The following is a 19,109-nucleotide window of genomic DNA, read 5'->3' on the forward strand; positions in this document are numbered from 1 at the left end:
GCTACCAGGGCCGGTTCTAGGCCATTGGCTGCCCTAGGCGATATTGAGATGATGTTGTTGCCCCCCCCCCCCCCCCCCCCCCCCCCAAAAAAAAAAATATATTGTAGGGGGGTGGGGGGTGGGGGGGGTTGGGGCATGTTCATTTAATTCAATGAGGGTTTTATATCCCATGCTTTAAAAAAAATTGTTGTTGTTAAAACAAAGATGTGCGCCAATTTGGCGCCCTTGGCGGTCGCCTTGATGGCCTGTAGGAAGAACCGGCCCTGGTTGCTACCCGCTTTAACCGGTTATTTTCTCAACTAGAACCACCTTTAGTCATAGTCCTTCGACTGAATGTGAAAAACTACTTGACAGGAAACCGTTTCACATTCTGGTTGTGAATAGCCTGCTGATTGTATGTTATCAACTCATGCGGTTTGCTAACTTGCAGCGTCTGAGCTGAATAAAGTAAATGTTCAAGGGTGTTTTCACACTTGGTCCCTTTCAGCCCTCTAAACGAAATCAGATCGATGACTCAGCATTTTTTGTCTATATGGGAACACTCCAACCGTACTCACACCCCTTTAAAACGAACCGTACTGAGACTTCCTCGGGAGGTGGTGTCAGACACGGTTCACTAAAAAGTCAGCGGTACGGTTCGCCTAATCTGCGCATTGTGAACACAAAGCGCACCGGGTTCACTTCGCCTTTTTGCACTGCATTGAGTTAGGTTCCTTTAAAAGGGACCAAGTGTGAAAACACCCTTAGGGACCAAGTGTGAAAACACCCTAGACTCACGTGACCGCTGCTTTGACTGAATCTCTTCTGCAGGGCTGCAGACGTTGATCTGATGTTGGTCAGCTCAGGCAGAAAGAAACTGAATCTGTCATTTAATTAAACCTAAGAGGATGGGGTGGGTTTATAGCAATATTATTCAAGCTTACTTTGAGATAAGGTAAATGAGGATAGAAAGCACAAAAACCTAGAGCTGGCATCATTTTAGGAACAGCATGACAGGGAGAGATTAGTCGTTTTCTAAATGGGAGCGAGTGACATGCTTTCCTAATAAACATTCCTGCTCGTACTTCAAAGGAAACATCACCTTTTTTCAGCTGAAAGGGGATAATGTGCAGCATATTTCAGCTTTAAAACGGTTTAACATTTACATAATTTAACAGCACGTTGTCTCAAAGAAGACCAACCTTGACTCCAAAATATTCAACTTTAACATGTTATTTCTGCATGAATCATGTTGACAAGTTTTCTATGGTCTAATTAGAGTGAACTTCTGTGCCCCTTAGATAAAGCGCAAGGTTTTGACACAGGAGATTTAAATGCACCTGTTTAAGTACATTTAGAAAACAAAGTATTTGACAAAGTAAAGAACACGGTGGTTCAGGGTTTAGATGAAAGAATCCCTGGTTAGTTTTTCGCCTAATTTGAACCAAGAGCTTTGTGTTGAGCCTAAATATAAGAGCGTTAATCACGTTTAAGTTGCACATTTTATAGGGATAACAAATCAAATAGGTTCTGTAAATGTTAGCAGTCACTTTTAGTAGGAAAATGTGGAGGCTTTGGAGATATTCTCAACTACAATATTCAACTAAAATCCAGGCAGCATAAGTCTGATGCAAAACTTATTTTCTGTTGCAAATTAGTACTGCAAAAACATATTTTAAGAGGCTACAGTTGTATAACTATGAGCCTGAGTTACAAATAAGTAGCAGTAGTTCAAAGACATTAGTTTTCACAAGACAGGGGGAAGACATGTGGTTTCTTTTTTAAGGGATTTTTAAAAAAAGTCAGAATATATCAACTACCTGCTAGAATTAGGACCATTATTGGTTCAATCCGTCTCTTAAATGTTTTATTTGTATGCTTTATTTATTACTGTTGCATTAAAACCATGACTGTGAGCATCATTATTTAAAACTGGAGCTCTTTATTTATGCAGAGGTGACATAAGAAGCTCTCATGCTCACCAAAACTCCTGAAAACTTCTTCGTCTGAACTTCTTCGCTGATGTTTTAAAAATCTCATGAGACGTCAGATTTGAGCCGACGGCTCCATTCATATTACATGAAACCCGTTCTTCAGGTTTTCGTACATCCTGTTTTGTTGAGAAAAGGAATTTAATCAAATAACAAGGTTTTTAGGTTTCTTTTAATCCCCACAGAGAATAAAAGACACAGAGGACACGTCGGTAAAAATAAGAACATTCACCATATATCTATTTTTAGCTAATAAGTAGACAGCAAGTGACAGAATAATACATATAATCACTACGTGTTTAACAACATGTACAATTAAACGACCTGCAATTCTCCATGCAGATGTTATTCTTCAACCGATAAAAAGGAGTGTTAACTGTGTTAGCAAAAGCATCTTTCTTTATAACAACCTCTCAGTGTTATATTACATTCAATGCAACTCAACACTCCAACCAAAGTTACACTTTTCACAAGGACACTTGACCTGAAAATGGAAAAAAGGAAAGTGCTTTACAACACAAAAAAGGAATGCAAGACGTGCACACGGTGAAGGAGAAATTCAAATGAACTTTAAGGCATTTGAGAAAAATGGCAACAAGTACAACAGTCAGGAGGAAATGCTACAAAGGGAAGACAATCGTTAAAATCTGAACTCCAAAACATAATTATCAGCAATGATCTGGACCAGAAAAAAAGACACAAATAATGAGAGCATTTTGAACGCAGTGGTAATGAACATCTCTGTTGTGCAGACCTGCAGACCGAGACATTTTAATCAGGTTTTTTTTTTTTAAGCAGGCGCTGCTAGTTTTAGGCGACGCAACCTTCAATTACTTTTTAACTTGGTATAATAAAATGGAGTTCATTCAGCTTCTGTAACCGTGAGGCTGAGGACAAGCAATGTGTTTTATTTTTGTTCATATTTGCATACTGCGAGGTACAAAGAGAAGAGTCTGCTTCAGGTTTGAAAGGAGGGATGAAACCATTTCCCCAAATGGAAGCTTCATGTGATTTAAATGATCAGTTCAAGTTCAGTGAGAGAAAAACAAAAGAGCCAGAACCAAAAGTTAAAATATCCAGGGGAGAAATAGTTAGAAATGGTTCAACATTTTGGGAAATTGATTTGCGTTTTGCTGGAGAGTTAGATGATAAAATGTGAGGATAGATAAGAATAGTTACGTAAAATACAGCTAGCTGGTTAGCTTAGCATAAATAATGGAAACAGTTGGACTGGCTCCGTCCAAATAAGGTTCACTAATTAGATTAATATGGTTATATCTTTCTGTGCAAAAACCTTAAAGATAAAAGGAAAATGTGCTGTTTTTATAGGAAGTTATAGAGAGCCAAAGTGAGATCCGAACTTTAAGCTTCTATTTTATCAACCTCATTCACAATCCAATTAGTATTTTTATCAATTTCAAAAGCTCTAACACCCTTGGAACCGAGTCTTAAATGACAAAAGTGATGTGACACGCGTACGGTAAAGTACATATTCTGTCTTTTAATTTGAACGATTTCCCAACAGCCCTACATGGTGACAGCCTACAGGTCACAGCTCTACATAAGAGGGAATGAGCCTGTGTTTCAGCAGCAGGACAGAAATGGTTTTAGACAGAAAATAGCTTCAAAAGAAATCAGAGAGGGCTGGTGAGTTTTATGGATATAGACAAAACCAAGTTCTTTCAATACCGGTCACCTCGGTGCCAACAGTTAGCTTCCTCTGGGTCACAAAGTTATCCCAAATTCCAAAGGATCAGAACCAGTGCGACAGAGGGTTAGACTTTCCTGGAATCTCAGCTGCAACAGCTCCTAGCCGACGTACACTCGGGCACAAAACCAAGTGTAAAAAAACACAAATTGCTGTTTTTCACACTTCGATGTTTACATGCATAAACAAATGAGATAGAACATGTTAATTTGTAAGCTTTTAAGAGGATTTAGTTAACTTTGTACGAAGCCAAGCTTGCTGTGCGCACCGGTTTCCAATTTTAGAGCTAAGTTAAGCTAGGATATGCTAACCGGCTACTGGTTGAAGCTTCAAATGTACTGTAAGGTATGAGATCAATCAAACATATCACCTTACTGCCGGCAAGACAGCGAATAAGATATGTCCTAACTGTCAAACTATTGGTTTAAAGTTAAAACAAACAGTAAAATAATGTATAAATGCTCATTAAAACTATATTTTTCCTCCCACTCTTCTTCATAGTGTTACTTATTCACAGCGAAAGCATCTCCTTAACGACTAATTTTCTATAATATCCTGTATAATACATCTGTTGGGATCCTTCCAGGTTGTTCTGGCCGAAGACAAAGGAGTGTTTGTTGATCAGAAAAAAACCAAGAGCACAGCCTGCAGCAGCAGAAAATATTGGCAACACACAAGCCACTGCATCAACAACAAAAAAGAGCAACAATAAGAGGAGAAGAATGTGAACATTAGAATAAAATAATGCACCATAACACACCTGACAATCATATGGGACAGCTAAAACTTGTGTTTGTGTGAAGCGTTCGTGATATCCTGTATAGCAGAGGTGAAGCTGCCGGATGAATGCACAATCACAGGCTGCGTGGAGATGTACATTAATCATGTAACATGCATGGCTCCTGTGTAATTCAGTGTCAGGGGATGTTTTACCTCAGGATAAAAGCATGTTTCTAACTCTTCCAGAGGCACACATCCTATCTTCTAGCTTGCAGAGCAGGAGGAATATCACAGAGAGACGTTTTTTCAGTTTTACATACATCGTGTGGTCCGGGGTTACTTCACACCTCTGGAGCGCAGTGTTGTCCCAGAGGAAATCTGACCCGTGACCCCGTCTGTGTTACAGCCATCCCTTATACGCTGAGCCATACCGGCTGGAATTTAATATAGGCCGATTTTACATTTTTGCTGATGCTCTTCCTCAGCTGGGCGGACTTACAATGAGTTGTGAGTTGGAGGTCGTTCTGTGATAGTCCTCGGGTGCTTTATGCCGAGAAATATGAGACAACCCAACAAGACACACAATGAACCAGAGAGCAGGTTTTGGATATTTGCAGGTCAACATGCACCAAGAGTTCTGGGTTATAACTGGAAAGTAATTTAAAACATCTGTATTTTTTAAGAGCTGTATCTTTAGGTTTCAATTGCCGACTTCTTCAACAATCTTCATTAGAGGAAGGAGTTGCTCAGTTGTTACGGAACTTAGTTGCCGTTTTACTCTTAATAACTAAATAAAAAAGGGCACATTTGTGTTTCCACTGCAAGTGAAGAAGACTGAAGATATAAATTGGGCTAAAAATGGATCAAGGAAAGACAATCTGGTTTGTTTTTCATCCCGGATTTAAAAACAAAGGATCATTATGTTGTATTTTCATGTTGATTAGATGCTGCAAGGGAGACGTGCAACATGAAGCGGACAGGAAACAACAGAACACGTGTCTGAAGAAGCGTCAGGAATTCATTACATAACTCTCTACAAACATTAGAATTAATGTCCACTTCTAGTCCTTACATTAAGAAGTGTTGTAGCTGTTTGCTTGCTTCCTCTGTCAATAACTGTTGTATAAGTTGTAGTCGCCGGAGGCTAATGTTGGATCAATCAGGAACTCTTACAGTACATTAGACTCCAGGCATGCTCACACAGAGTAGGGACTATTTTGAGATCCTTTCAGTTTCCTGCAGGATAAGTTCCTTTAAAAGGTCACTGAGGTCTAAGCAGTCGAAAGGCTAGTTTTACAGATGTCTCAAGTAAAACAAAATGTACGGTAAATTGTAATATGGACTAGTTAAGAAATGTAAGATAATAATATTGCAAAGCCTTCTTCGAACTGCTTTTCAGGGGATAAATACTTAAAACTGTACTTATGTATTGGCCTGTTACAATCCCACACAATAAAACTGGATCTGTCTTTTTTAAATCCTCCCCACACTACATTAAAGAAACACCAAGAAGACATGACCTCAGAGTCTTCAGTTGTAGCTGCGCGTCTGCCAAGAAATCCACAACCCTTCCAGTTTCAACCTACATGTTGACCTGTAAATCACCAAATCGATGCTCACTGAGAAGGAGCCCAAAATGAAGTGTCTGAGTGTGAGCGTAAACAGAGCAGCGCGGCTGTGGAGCTCAGCTGCAGTTTATTACAGTCGTCAGGGATCCTGTGCATCAAGTCGCCTAAATTAGACTTTGATTCCTTCCAGTGTCATTCCCTCCGGGCTGCGGCTCCGACCGGGACACTAATCACAGTCTTGAAGTTGGTGGGGGGGTGGGGGGAGAGTCATGTTCACAGCCAGAGAGTCTAAGCCCTCCACGGAGACCATCCGACCTACACACCTCACTGATTATTCTTCACTGCGCTGGAACTGATGCATTCAAATGTTACGACCTGAACCGGGAGACATGCATGCTGCGTTCAAAGACAAACGGGCAGATGTGTTCACACGGTGATAGTGTACACAAAGAGGCACAAAGCTGAGATGAAAATATGAGCGATGGAGAGAGGAGCGGCATCCTCCTCCGTCTCTATACAATGAGTGTATCGCAGGCACAAAATGATAATGGAATACAATTAACTTCCAATGGTTTCACTGCACACATAAATCTCTCCCTCTGCGGGGGTCACAAATGATACAACTCCCTCTGTGAGTTTGTAATTGCACATTGCTCTATGTGCTGTGATGCTCACATTGTCAATGGCACACTGTTACGGAGCGTTGCTGAAGAGCTGAATAAATTAGCAACCGATCCAGATCGAGGCGGAACGTGTCTCTTAAAAGTTTCACAGCGTTATAAAAGAAGGAAACAGCTGACATCTTTTAGTCGTGTGAGTTTACACACAGCAAAGCATGACGTTAAACAGCTGATTTACAGCCGTGACTCTTGTTTAGCGTTGAGGTTTTCTTTTTCAAATGACCTTGTTCGTTGAATCTGTTGTAGGCGGAGCAGATAAAAAATGCCTCGATTATCCCTCAGTCAGAGGGGAAGGCCTGAATGATGCTTGTTATGGATTCATTACAGCCTGACAGGAGTCAGAGGGAAACAGAGTAGGCGAGCTCAACAGGCGTCCATGGCCACTTGAGGTCTTCTTCAGCCTCTGCCATGTACATCGCCTGCAGACATGTGAGGTCAGTGAATGTTGACACACCGTAGTAACTTCCTGTTGTTTCCCCCCGTTGCTAAGCTCACAGAGCAGCGAGAGGATCGACTGGTCAGTGAAGAGAACAACTCGTCAGCTCTCAGATTCAAGATGCAGGAGATATGTTTTTTGCTGACCATGTTTATGAATTCAACAGGAAGTCTTTCTGTCACAAAATCACTTTGCCATTCAGGACTTGAACAGCAGCCATCAAACAACCTTTTTTAATGGATATGAAGAGGAATGTGTGCCAAAATGTGAGGATTGTGCACATTAGGGAACACGCTGTCAGAGTAGCGATCCCCCGTCGACGGAGACGATGGTAATGGCGATGACGGTGTTATATTTCCTTGTTGGTTCAGCCAGGGTCACGACAGCGTCCACGGGGGGTTAAAGAACTTGATGGAGTGAGGTTTGGCCCACTTGCCGATCACAGATTTCTCCGTGATGAAGCGATGCCCGCCATACGGGGCGCTCTCGTGGAGCAGATACTCCGCGCACTCGTCCCGACTGCCCGCCTCGTAGTAGTGATAGGGAACCTTTCTGTAGCCCTCCGTCCTAAAGAGCAGGAGAAGAACAAAGAAAGACAGTTAGAAGAATAGAAAGAAAAAGATAGAATTTAAAGGGACAAGGAATTTATTGCAGGTCTAAAACTTTTACAAACTGTGTATGTTCACCTTTACCTTTTTTAGTTACCCTGAAAAGGCTGAGTGCATTTTGATCCTGCATATTATGTTGTTTGGACTTCCTTTCTTTATTTCCGCTGTTTCCAGTAGCCAATTGTGTTAAAAATATCTTAAGATCCGCTGGGAAATTTCAGATTGACAGTAGCTACTAGATCTGTTTTTGAGGAGTTTTTGCTATCACCCTCGCCTACGCTAGAAGATGATACAAAACAATTGCACAGAGAGGAAAGTGGAGGAGGAAGACAATGAAGAAGTCGAGTTTTGGAGTAAAGTAAACAATCTAAGCTTTGAGATCCCAATCTGTGAGTGCTGCAGCTGGTGAAGGTGAGACTCATCTTTTTCTATACGTAAAACATTTGACTGGAAAATGAGTAAACACCCACAAGTGCAGGATGAGTCATTCACATTTGGCATTGTTCTCAGGCAAATTATACACTCTAAAATACCGTTATGAATACCATTGTATCATTTTTGGCGCCATATACTGATGCATCTTTTTTGATTTCATAGGAAATGTAACTCCTGCATTTCGGCCACGTAGCTTTGGGAGTGTTGGATAGTGGACACTCCCTGAAATAAAGAGTGCTTCTGCTAATGTCAGAAGAATAATTTCAGTTTTAACCAACATATTATTACAATTAGTAGCATCACAGAGGAGAGGCATGTATTTATTGTGTGCGGTGTTTGTTTGACGTCCTGTTAGTAAATTGATCCTGAGATGAGATGCGACAGGATCCTTCTGATGGAGCTCTGAAAGTGATTGAGCGATCGATCACTTTTAATCACATCAGAGCTGAGTGTCACAACAACACAGTGAAGGTTAAAAGTAGGGTCAGGATGCAGCTATATCATCAGACTGCTAACCATGAGGACAATCACATCATTTTATTGTTAGACCGTTTTGTGTATCCAGATCTATTGCTCCAAGCAGGCTGCAGACTAAAGTGGTAACTGGAGTTGTTGTCCTACAAATTAAGAATTTGGTCAACGATTGAAACGGTTAATTATATGGTTTTTGCATGTGTGATCCTAGTTAAACAGTAAAAATAAGAGTGTTTTTTTATGTGTTTTAAGTATTTAAGTATTTTTGTATATGAGTGATATATCAGGTTCAAGTATTTCTGTTTTTCAAGTTGTCTGACTTTCCATTTTTGTATATATAGATAAATAATCTATATATACAAAATGCAGGGGGATGCATTTTCAGGACGAGTTCCAGAAAATGACAGTATTTAAAGCTATGAAATAACAAGCAAACCAAATTAATCAAATGAAGGTTTTTTCAGGACAGCGTTCAGCGGCTTGAAGTGATGCAGCCTCGGGCGAAATCCTCCACTCTGCAGGTTTCCGTCATTAAAACTAAAATAACAGCAGCTACTGTTATTCAATAACTACTCTTGTTATTTGTAAGATATCATGAAAACATTTCTCCTGTTCTGAGCCACAGTACATCTAAAATCATCCCGAATAAACTGAGTAATGTTGAGGAGGGGAGTGAAGCAATCCTGACCTGAAATTGTTTACAGTTTGCATCTTCAAACCATTAAAGGAATCAATAAAAATAGGAGCAGTGGAATAGATTCACTGTGCAGCCTGCAGTTGGTTTCTAATAGTGAGTGATGGCTTCATGAGAAAATGTTTCATTAGGGGAATGAACACAGACAGAGGAGAAAGAGCCATCTCCAGTGGGTCCCATCCACATGGCTGTCTGCCAGCTCTCAGTGATACACAACCCAATCACTGCCTCGCTCCTCTCTGTGTCACACGGTGGAGCGCACCGGCGTTAACAAATAAATTCAATTTCACCCTCTCTGCGGCACCTGTTGAGGCTCCATTACCGTCTACGGGCGGAGGTCCATTCTGACTAGCGTTGTACACAAAAACTTCACTTCTTGTTGTTGCGGAGGAGTGTTCGGCTGCCAACAGCAGTTTGTGTGACACTAAATTGTCCACTCAGAAACTCAGTGAAACACAACATCCTCCCGACTCGTGCAGGTAAGGATGGAAATAAGAGAGAGGCAGGGAATAAGAAGAAGTCCCCCCTTAAATGCCTCGCTGAATGAAACCATAACAGGCACACTTCCTTTAATAACATGTTTGTTTTGAGCAGCTAATCTTGTTTGCCATGTTGCCTTCTGTCCGAGAAACCAGCAGGAACGCACCACGGACAGCTCCGGCTCCCTGACTGTTCCAGGATTAGCACCTTGGACAGCGCTCAACACAAACTCCAAGTGTTTACAAACATAATTTGGGCTTTTGGTCCACTACCAAAACTTCCCTTCTTCTTGTTGTAGCGGAGTGATCGGCTGCCATCAGCAGTTTGTGTGACACTAAATTGTCCACTCAGAAACTCAGTGAAATGCAACATCCTCCGGCTCACGCAGGTAAGGAAGGACATAAGAGACAGACGGGAAAGGAGACGCCGTCGCCCCTTAACTGCCTCGCTGAATCATAAAATCCTCTGTGCTGGTTGAATTATCTCTCCTCTCTGCCATGTGTCTGGGGCTGTTTATATTTCAACTCCCGCTGAGCACGGGGAACACGGGGGGGGGGATAAAAGGCAGGATATTCACCGCGTATTAGATAGAAGTGTTTGACTCGGGGGATAGAGAGAGATCCCGTTGAGCAGAGGGGAGACGCAGGGAGAGAGGAGGCGAGTCAATCAAGGCTGAGAAGACTAGAGACCGAGCAGGCCGCGTCCAGAGCTACAGCATCTTGTTTGTCATCCTTCCCATAGCCTCGCAGTCGGACAGCAATCACTCACCCGCGAGTCAGACCGAAGAAGACAGGCATGTAGAGAAATACAACTTTAAGCAGGGGAGGGAATGGGTGCTGCCGCCTCGGAGACTCTGCAGCCTGCTGGGTATTCTAGGCAGGGAAAATATAACAGGTATTCACGGCACAGAGAACCCAATATGGATTTCAGCATAGAAATTCAGCTATTAAATCCAAAGTGAGGAATTGGAAATGCATTCGAACAGGGTCGGTCTTGATTATGGGAGACGCTGCGATTGGCCGGCGCTGCTGTGAATGTGAATCTAGTTTTAAGTTTTTTGTGTGCATTTTTCACCCGCAAATGCAGGGGGATAGTGGGTGTCTTACTTGCAGTAGGTGTCATTTATCATGCCGTAGATATGGATCTCTTTGCACATGTCCATGGCGAGGATGAGCGTGAACCAGCCTGTGCTGAGGTAGGAGCCGGACTGGATCCTGCAGACACACAGAGACAGATCTTTAGTTATAATGTTCATTTTTTTTGATACAATACATAAACTTTACTGTCACATCAAGTGTGAAGATGTTCTTGAAATGCAGCAGCTTCATATGCAAAAGCAACAAGGACACACTTTAAGAAAAGATACGTTGAAACACACGTTTAACATAACATTGAAATCACTGAAGACAATATATTCAAGACCCTTTAACCTACATTAAGTCTGGGATTAAACTGTATTTAATTTGAGGATTGACTGGTGCATAAAATCCTTATTCAGTCATAAAAAAAACTTTGAGTTGCATTAAATGAAAACATCTGTAGAGTTTCTGGGTTTCTCTTTCTCTGACCTCTGTGCTCTTTGCTTTTGTAACGCAGCTGATGTGAGGATTAAAATTATTCTAACAGCTGTTCCTATTGTAGGTTATCCTGTATAAAGAGCCTCAGCTCAGGATCAAATATGTAAATGTAAAAGTAAATGCATCTGCAGCCCTCAGGACAGGTGTACCACCATATGTCTGCCTTACTGTTAGCCTGTCAAGGAATTTTAAAGGCCCCTTCATTATGGTGGACATGAATAGTTAAAGAGGTTGTAAAATCAAAGCTTCTTTGTAGATATGCAAAAAGGTTCAGAGGCTGAGAAAAGAAACACACTTTATTGGGTGTTGAACAGCTTATCACAACAGCTGCAGACACGCCGTCCCCTGTGAATAATGCAGGACCCCCAGCGGGGCGATCAATAACAACATGCATAATCCTTTCATCAGCATCAGACTCGCGGTGTTATGACCTCTCAAAGTTACGAAAGGTAAGCTTTGATCATCCTCCAACACACACAACACACCTCTGAGATGGAGCCTCACTCAAGGTTTTGTCAAAACAAGACAAGTAAGTGGGTCATGAAGTATACACCCGCAGCCCCCGCATGGCAGGTGGCCCCACGCTCCTGCCACACAGCAATGCATGAAACTACAAGGAGCCTTAGACCTCGTATAAATTAAACACAGAGTGCACAGCATGATACTGATAATGATGAAGGGGGAGGGGGGGGGGAATGGTGGCACTCCCACAGTATCAGACACAGAGACAGCGTAGAGATTGTGAAAGACCGCAGGGGAGATATATATATACGTCTACAAAACATCGAGTCCCTGATATCTGACAGGAGAATGACACAGCAATTAATGAGAGGAATAAGAGATGATTAAATTGATGAAATTATAACGTGAACTGGGCGATGAAAACAAAGTTTAACAAAGAAATGTACTAATTATTAGATGAATCCACTAATAAACAGGTAAAAGGAGAAGAGATTTGAAGAGAAACCTATAAAATACTAAAGTTATAACGCATTGAATAATACCTTCCTTTAACAACAAGGATGTTTGGAGCAGCTAATCACGGTTGCCATGTTGCATCCTGTCAGAGCTAGCAGCAGGAACGCTATCCAGTGGAGCACCATGGACAGCTCTAGCTCCCTGACTGTTCCAGGATCAGCACCTTGGACAGCTCTCAACACAAACTCCAACTGTTTCCCAACGTAATTTGGGCTTGTGATTCCAAAAGAAATTGAATAAATGTCTCCTTGTTTCCCGGCAACGCCGCGTGCACGGGTCTACCAGCTGTGAAAAAAATCCAAATCCTTTTCAGCTGTAAATATACCAGAATTTCACAGGAAAACTAAAGATAACGTCCTCAGCCATGACAGCAGCTCTGTGAGGATCAAGAGCTAAATGCTAATGCTAAGCAGATGTGATGTTAGCATGCTCGCCATCTTGGTTAAGTTTGTTAGCATGATACAATTTCTTAGCTAGCACAATGTACAGCTGAAATGAATAGTCCGAAAATAACAAAAGTGTTTCCAAATCATCCTGAAGGGTTTTGTACAAAATTAAACAGAAATCCATCCAATATTTGTTGAGACATTTCCTTCATAAAGCCTCGCTGCTAGCATGGCTAAAAAGCAAAGATGCGGTGAGAGTCTTTAAAGTGATATCTGGTGCAGCAGGAACATGCTTCTCTTTCTCCTTATGATTATTTCTTGTAGTCTAGACTGCAGCAGATCTACTGACGCCGCTTTGTCTTGACACTTTTTCACAGTAAACATGCTTTTGTCCAAATGATCTTCAAGGCTCCAGTGAAAGATTGGGAGAATTTAACTGACCCTGAACAAACAGCTTGAAACATCCCACTAAAGATATATATAGCGTATGTATCTATTGTGCTGGGATAGCAGACGGTGGATGCAGCTCTGATTGATAACTGAAGGTTCATCTCCAAAGCAATTCACGTCTTAGTCCTGCACCAAAGTGAACTATTCTACACAACATTGAGAAAGACTCCTCATCAAGTGGAGAGGTTATTTTCTTGCCACTTTTCAAAGCCAACAGCTGCTAGGTTTTCAAATTGCAAAAGGAATAATAATTTATGATTATGAGTGATTATGACTAAAGACCTTGTTACAGCAGGAAGCAGATGGTGGAGTTAGATGATGAAATTAGATGGGGAACACATATTTTCCAGTACAGAGCTGTGACCATAACCCCTTTAAGATATATTTCATTTCATAAATTTCAATCATTATGGGACGATTCAAACATGGTCCCAATATTGTTTAAAACCAAATCAGAGATATAAACATAAGAAAAAGCAATAAAAACGTCTTTTAAAACAAAGCAACACGTTTTTAGGGAGTCAAACATAAAAAAAGAGACTCGTATGTCACTTTTCAGTTTTGAATTCAGTTGCATTACATTTTTCAAGTCAAATGGTACCATTTCTTTACAGTTTAAAGACCAAAAAATGTTGTTTTTATTCAAGAAAGACCATAGTCTAGACACTCCATCAACCACAAGGGCAATTGTTGGATGCACTGACCTCCTTAAATAAATCTGCTGCAAGATATTATGCCAACACATGCATAATAATAAAAAGGAGGTCAAATGTAACCCATTTTCAGAGCGCATATTCCACATTTTTCCTGGTTATCACTCAGCAGGTTGAGGCTGCAGCGTCCTTAGGGACAGATCTGTTGTCGGGATGGGCCCGGTGAACTTCCTGATGATGTATCGGCTCCCTGGCCACATACTGCACTCATGAAGTAAGTCTCCTCTCTTTGGTTCTCAGTAATAATGACGGCGCTGTCTTTGCCCTGAACTCTTTAGAGATCAGTCAAATAATGTCAATGAGACTCTTGACATCGGCGTCCTCGGTGCTCAAGTTAATGAAGTTTGAGTTTCTGTGGGTGGTGCTCTTATCGTTGTCAGTTCAGCTGTGTTTTTCTTCTCCTCACTGCAAATTAACCCGCTGATTAAAAATTTAAATGTGTCACGCACTCCTGTGTAGCTAAAGGATTTATTCTCAGGACCTAGCTGACAGGGTGGATATTACAGCAGCTGAAAAGGTTTCATGAGCTCCGTCGTGTGGGCCGTAGAAACCGCTGTAGAAAACATCGACCCCCTCCCGAACACATTCAATACAGATCATCCTAACAAAAACCAATGAAATATATCCAATTCTTTTGCATTTTCAGCTATGCTTTTCCCCCTATAGCAATGGAAGTGTCTTGAAATACCTCAACGACTATTGGATGGATTACCATAATATTTGATGATCTTGGTGCCCAGAGGCTACGTCCTACATATCCCGACTTCTCCTCTCCACCTTGAGGTTAACAACTGTGTTTCTAAGTAAAAATGTTGATGAATTGCTTTCTTATCTTAACTTTCATACACACATTTGCATATGGACATACAGCAATGCTTATATGTGACACTGCCTGTTGGACTGCTGCTGGTTTTGGGTAAACTCCAGCTGTCTGTGGACATATAGGTGAACAACGTTAGTGAACATGTTGTTATTTATGAGAGCTTGAAGCATCAAACATGCAGATCAATCAAACAGGATATGCGCAGCACCGGTCAGTTGTTTATATGTATGTTATTGGAAATAATTTAGCATGCTGACATTAGCATTTGCTTCGCAGCACTTCTGTACCGGAACATTTACACACACAAAAACCTATACAGGGAAGGAGAAACAAGAGCATAAAGGCGTCTTTTTTAACATCTTTTCATCCAAAAACATTTAAGGACACTTTCTCAGTATCCTTAGTAGCAGCTAAGGCTGGTGGCGTACGAGATAGTAATAGGATATGAGGTTAACTCAAAGTATTCCTGACAAGCACAGCAAAGCCAGTTAGAACCGTCAGAAAAAAGCTGGAAAAATATTTTTGCAAAACCCATCAGCAAACTTAAGTAAACTAAACAGTGTGAAACACCCTTAATGTGGATGTATGCCCCCAAATGCACCATCTATTTTAGTTTCAAGTTTTAGCAACTCAACAAACTTTCTCTCACACGCCACATGCTGACACCGGGGCTGTTGGGGGGGGGGATTACACACAAAATGTAATTTGTGTGTAATAAGGGAGTGGAGGAGGACAGAAGGGAAATGGCGCACTATCAGTGATACACAGCTCGGCAGCTCTCAGCCATCAGAGCTGTCAACACATCACTATTACGCTGCATTATTCATTAGCCATTTGCCACTCTGGCAGCACACACACATACACACACACACACGCATACTTTCACACACACGTCCCCAGTCGAGAGCTGAATGTCCTAAAGCAACAAAAAAAAAAATGCTAGAATAAAAACAGGGGAGGGATCTGCTGACCTGATGATTAACATTTCAGAGCAGATGTGTGGAAGTGTAGACGCAGAGAGAACAACTGATAGAATTCAAGGTCTTCAGTCGACAATTTGTTTACCTTTGACAATCATAATGGCACAACTTTGCAGAGGATGCTGTTATTGTGCGGCCAATTTAAAGGAGAGATAAGGCTCGGTATGAAGCGGTTTTGGCAGGCAACAAATAACATCCAGAGCCGGAGGATACAGAGAATGCAATTTGCTTGTTTTGTTAAAGCAAAAAAAAACAAAAAAAACAGCCTTTTACTGAAGGGCAGCAAACAAAAGGTGTCATGAGGTCTGCCTCGACACTGCCTGGCTTCTAACCGTGTCTCAGTATGGCTTTTTAGTAAAATGGAACATAATAAATTGTGTCGGGCACGAACAGAAAGGAGAAACACCAGTAAAAATCCCTCATTTCCCTCTCTTTGGAATGATTGGGACTGACATGCTAGGACGCTACAGAGCTAACGGCGCTGGGAACCGAAGGGTGTTTGAGAAATGAAGTCGGACACTCTGTGCAGGGTTTAAGTAAATAATCCCCCAAGTCTGACTGAGCTGGAGCCTGTTGTGCTTTACCTGCCGAGCGCCAGAGGCTAAGGAGCTACAGGGATCAGCGAGAGGCTCCCCTACCTCAGACTCCATTCAATAACTCGCACTTGACATTCGCAGCAGGAAAGTCGTCCTTGTGTGGGAGAAAATCCAAAGTGACGACCGCTTTAGTGGATACGTGCTTTGTGTGCGGCTCTGCAGCTGCACAAATACGATATGACACCTGTCAAAACACATAGGGGAATACATCTCATCCCTTTTGTCAGAAGTTGATCCTCACTCTGCACAGATATCGCTTTAAAAACTGATTATTGGCTACATGTCAGACATAAGTTAATTTAGTCAAATTTGAGGGAAATGGAAATATTCACATGAGACACCTGATGTGTTTGTAGCAGCATCTGCTTTCAGACAGCTCAGCTTGAGTGTTGACTTAAACAATTAAAAAATAAACTAGACACCTTTGGCAGACCATCAATCACTACAATGAAATCATAGGAACAGTTTGACAATTTGGGAAATAGACTCATTTGCTTCTTTACCAGTTTCACGTCTCTACTAAGACAGGAAACCGTTTCCACTTTAGCAGAGCGCCAGGAAAGGTGTTTGTTTCCAGCCTTTAAGCGTGTAACCTTTTCCTTTTGTGAACACATCATAAAATAGTTATTAATGGGTTTTACATTTACACTATATCAAATGATATTCCTCTTTTAGCCCTTTTGAATATATGTTGAAAATCTTTTTCCCGTTCAAACATTATAATTCAGAAGCTCTATAGTTCTTTGTACGCTAGAAAACAATAACATGTTTCTTTCTACACCAGATTTAAACTCATCAAGACAGCTTTTGACTTTTTGACCTTTTGTTCTGTGGTTCCTCCCGATGATTTTTATTCTATTACTGTCTGATTGTATCTGACCGCAAAGCCTTGGTGATACAGTGCACGGAGATTACCGGGTTCATGAGGTCCTAGTAACAACACTGCGCTAAAGAGCAGGATCAGATCAGAACCTTCTGTTCTTTCCTATCGGGTCAGTTTGTGCTTTGACTTACAGAGAACCCTGCCCTCGTACATCCGTCCTTTACCAGGTTATCTCACACACATCCGTACGGAGCATTTACAGACAGGTATTATTCCTCTCCTGGAGAAGGAGGCTGGGAATCGTCTCAAATTGACTGATCTTAGGCTGTTTACATCCACATACTTACAAACTGACATTTGGCTTAAAATGTGTGTTTTTTGTTCTTTCAAATTGCATACTTTGTGGATTTTCTGTAAATAAAAGTGCCCAAATGTCTACTGTAATACAATATAAGAATCAGTCTATGTTTTCTAAATTGGGGTTTTCTTTTTTTGTATTGTATGTCTAGTAAGAGGGTTTTCAGTCTTTGGCTATTAGTATGGTTTTATTGTCTCATGCTTTTACATTAGTTTCTTTTTGTCCTATCGGTTTTGTCTAATTGTATTTATGTGTGAGTTTACTGGAGATACTTAGAGGTTAAACAGTAACCTTTAGAAAAAAGAATCACGACACAAACTATTGTCAGAGACGTCAGGGTACGGGTACGAGAAGTCAGCTGATGTACTATTCCATGAGTTATTTCACTGTGAAATTGTTTCGTAGTAATGGCATACTTATCTGGTAATTCAGTAAGCAGTACATACTGATTGAGCACTGTAAGTCGTTTGCAGTGATAGATTTTCAAACACAGCCTTGAAGTTCTATTCTCCTATTTAGTTTTAAAGAAATTGCTACTCGCGCAAATTGCAGGTAAACACTCAAAAGACGCGTTTCTTCACCAGATGATGATCCAATCTTCAGAGGCATGAACAGCAACTCGCTGCCCTTTTTTTATCCAGTTTTGTGGTTTCCTCCCCCCCGGCAGGATGTGGCCTGATGTTCATTATTAATTGATTAGTTCATACGACACCAGGCCGCGAGACAAGTTGTCGAGTTTTCCCAGAGGGCGAGTTCTGAGTGGAGGAAAAACACACTGCGTCTCTGAAAACAGCTGAGGAGCCTCTGAGGAACAGCGACAACATCCAGAGCTTAACCGCCGGGTGAAAACAGGGCCTTTTTTTTGGGAAACATTTTTCTCTTTACACACACCACAGAGCACAGCAATTTATTTTAATGATGGGAATGAGCCATGCAGACGTGTGTGCTTGCTGAGGCGTTTCTTAACTCTGCCGCGGGGCAATATGAGGCATCGGGGTTGACCTCCACAGACTGCACCACGAAGAAGACAATTTGCTCTCTTCAAGTCTATTTGTCTTTACTTTGGTACCAGTATGCAGAGCTATTAATAACCAGGAGGAGATGATTGTTTAACCTGAAAGAAAAGAGGATAAGAGGAACATAACCTTTAGTGGGACAGAAAGAAGCTTTAAGATGCTTTCATAGCTTTATTCACGTTCTTGAATCAGACCAAATATTTCATTTTCTTTCACAGAGCCTAATCGTTACATTACATGTCACTTGTGAGTTAATTATATCCAAAGCGACTCAATACTGTGAGCCATCCCCACAGGAGCAATTTGCTTGAAGTGCCCAAAGATACAGCGGCATACTGACCGCAGCGGGGTTTGAACCAGTGCCCCCCTGATTTCGAACACTGCCTCCCTAATCATGCCGAGTAAACCTCTGTTTGATTCTTATTCACAGAAAATACTGGTTTTACTGTAAACTGAGGTAAAAGCTGATCACATCAGACTTTCTTTCTCCACTCGTAGTTCAGTTTCACCAAGAACAAGCTTCTTTTTCTACAAACTAAGGAGTATTAAATGCAAGAAAATCCACTGACATATTCTCAAAGTGGAAGACTCAGCACCTGAACAACACAAGCTATTTATAGAAGTACCAACAGGCGC

At 41.3% G+C, this 19,109-nt stretch overlaps 1 protein-coding gene across 1 annotated transcript in view; it reads right to left on the minus strand.

Annotated features, from left to right (window-relative positions):
• Positions 1 to 2,123: 2,123 nt before the first annotated feature.
• Positions 2,124 to 19,109, minus strand: part of st6galnac3 (ST6 (alpha-N-acetyl-neuraminyl-2,3-beta-galactosyl-1,3)-N-acetylgalactosaminide alpha-2,6-sialyltransferase 3) — a 62,469-nt gene continuing 45,483 nt past the window's right edge. The window contains exons 4-5 of the mRNA XM_063886572.1: positions 10,880 to 10,987; positions 2,124 to 7,649 (exon numbers count right to left, since the gene is read on the minus strand). Coding sequence (XP_063742642.1) covers positions 7,460 to 7,649; positions 10,880 to 10,987 — 298 coding nt within the window. The 3' untranslated portion in view covers positions 2,124 to 7,459. The remainder of the gene's footprint in view (positions 7,650 to 10,879; positions 10,988 to 19,109) is intronic.

This window comes from Eleginops maclovinus, chromosome 6, assembly GCF_036324505.1.
Source record: "Eleginops maclovinus isolate JMC-PN-2008 ecotype Puerto Natales chromosome 6, JC_Emac_rtc_rv5, whole genome shotgun sequence".
Taxonomy (NCBI): domain Eukaryota; kingdom Metazoa; phylum Chordata; class Actinopteri; order Perciformes; family Eleginopidae; genus Eleginops; species Eleginops maclovinus.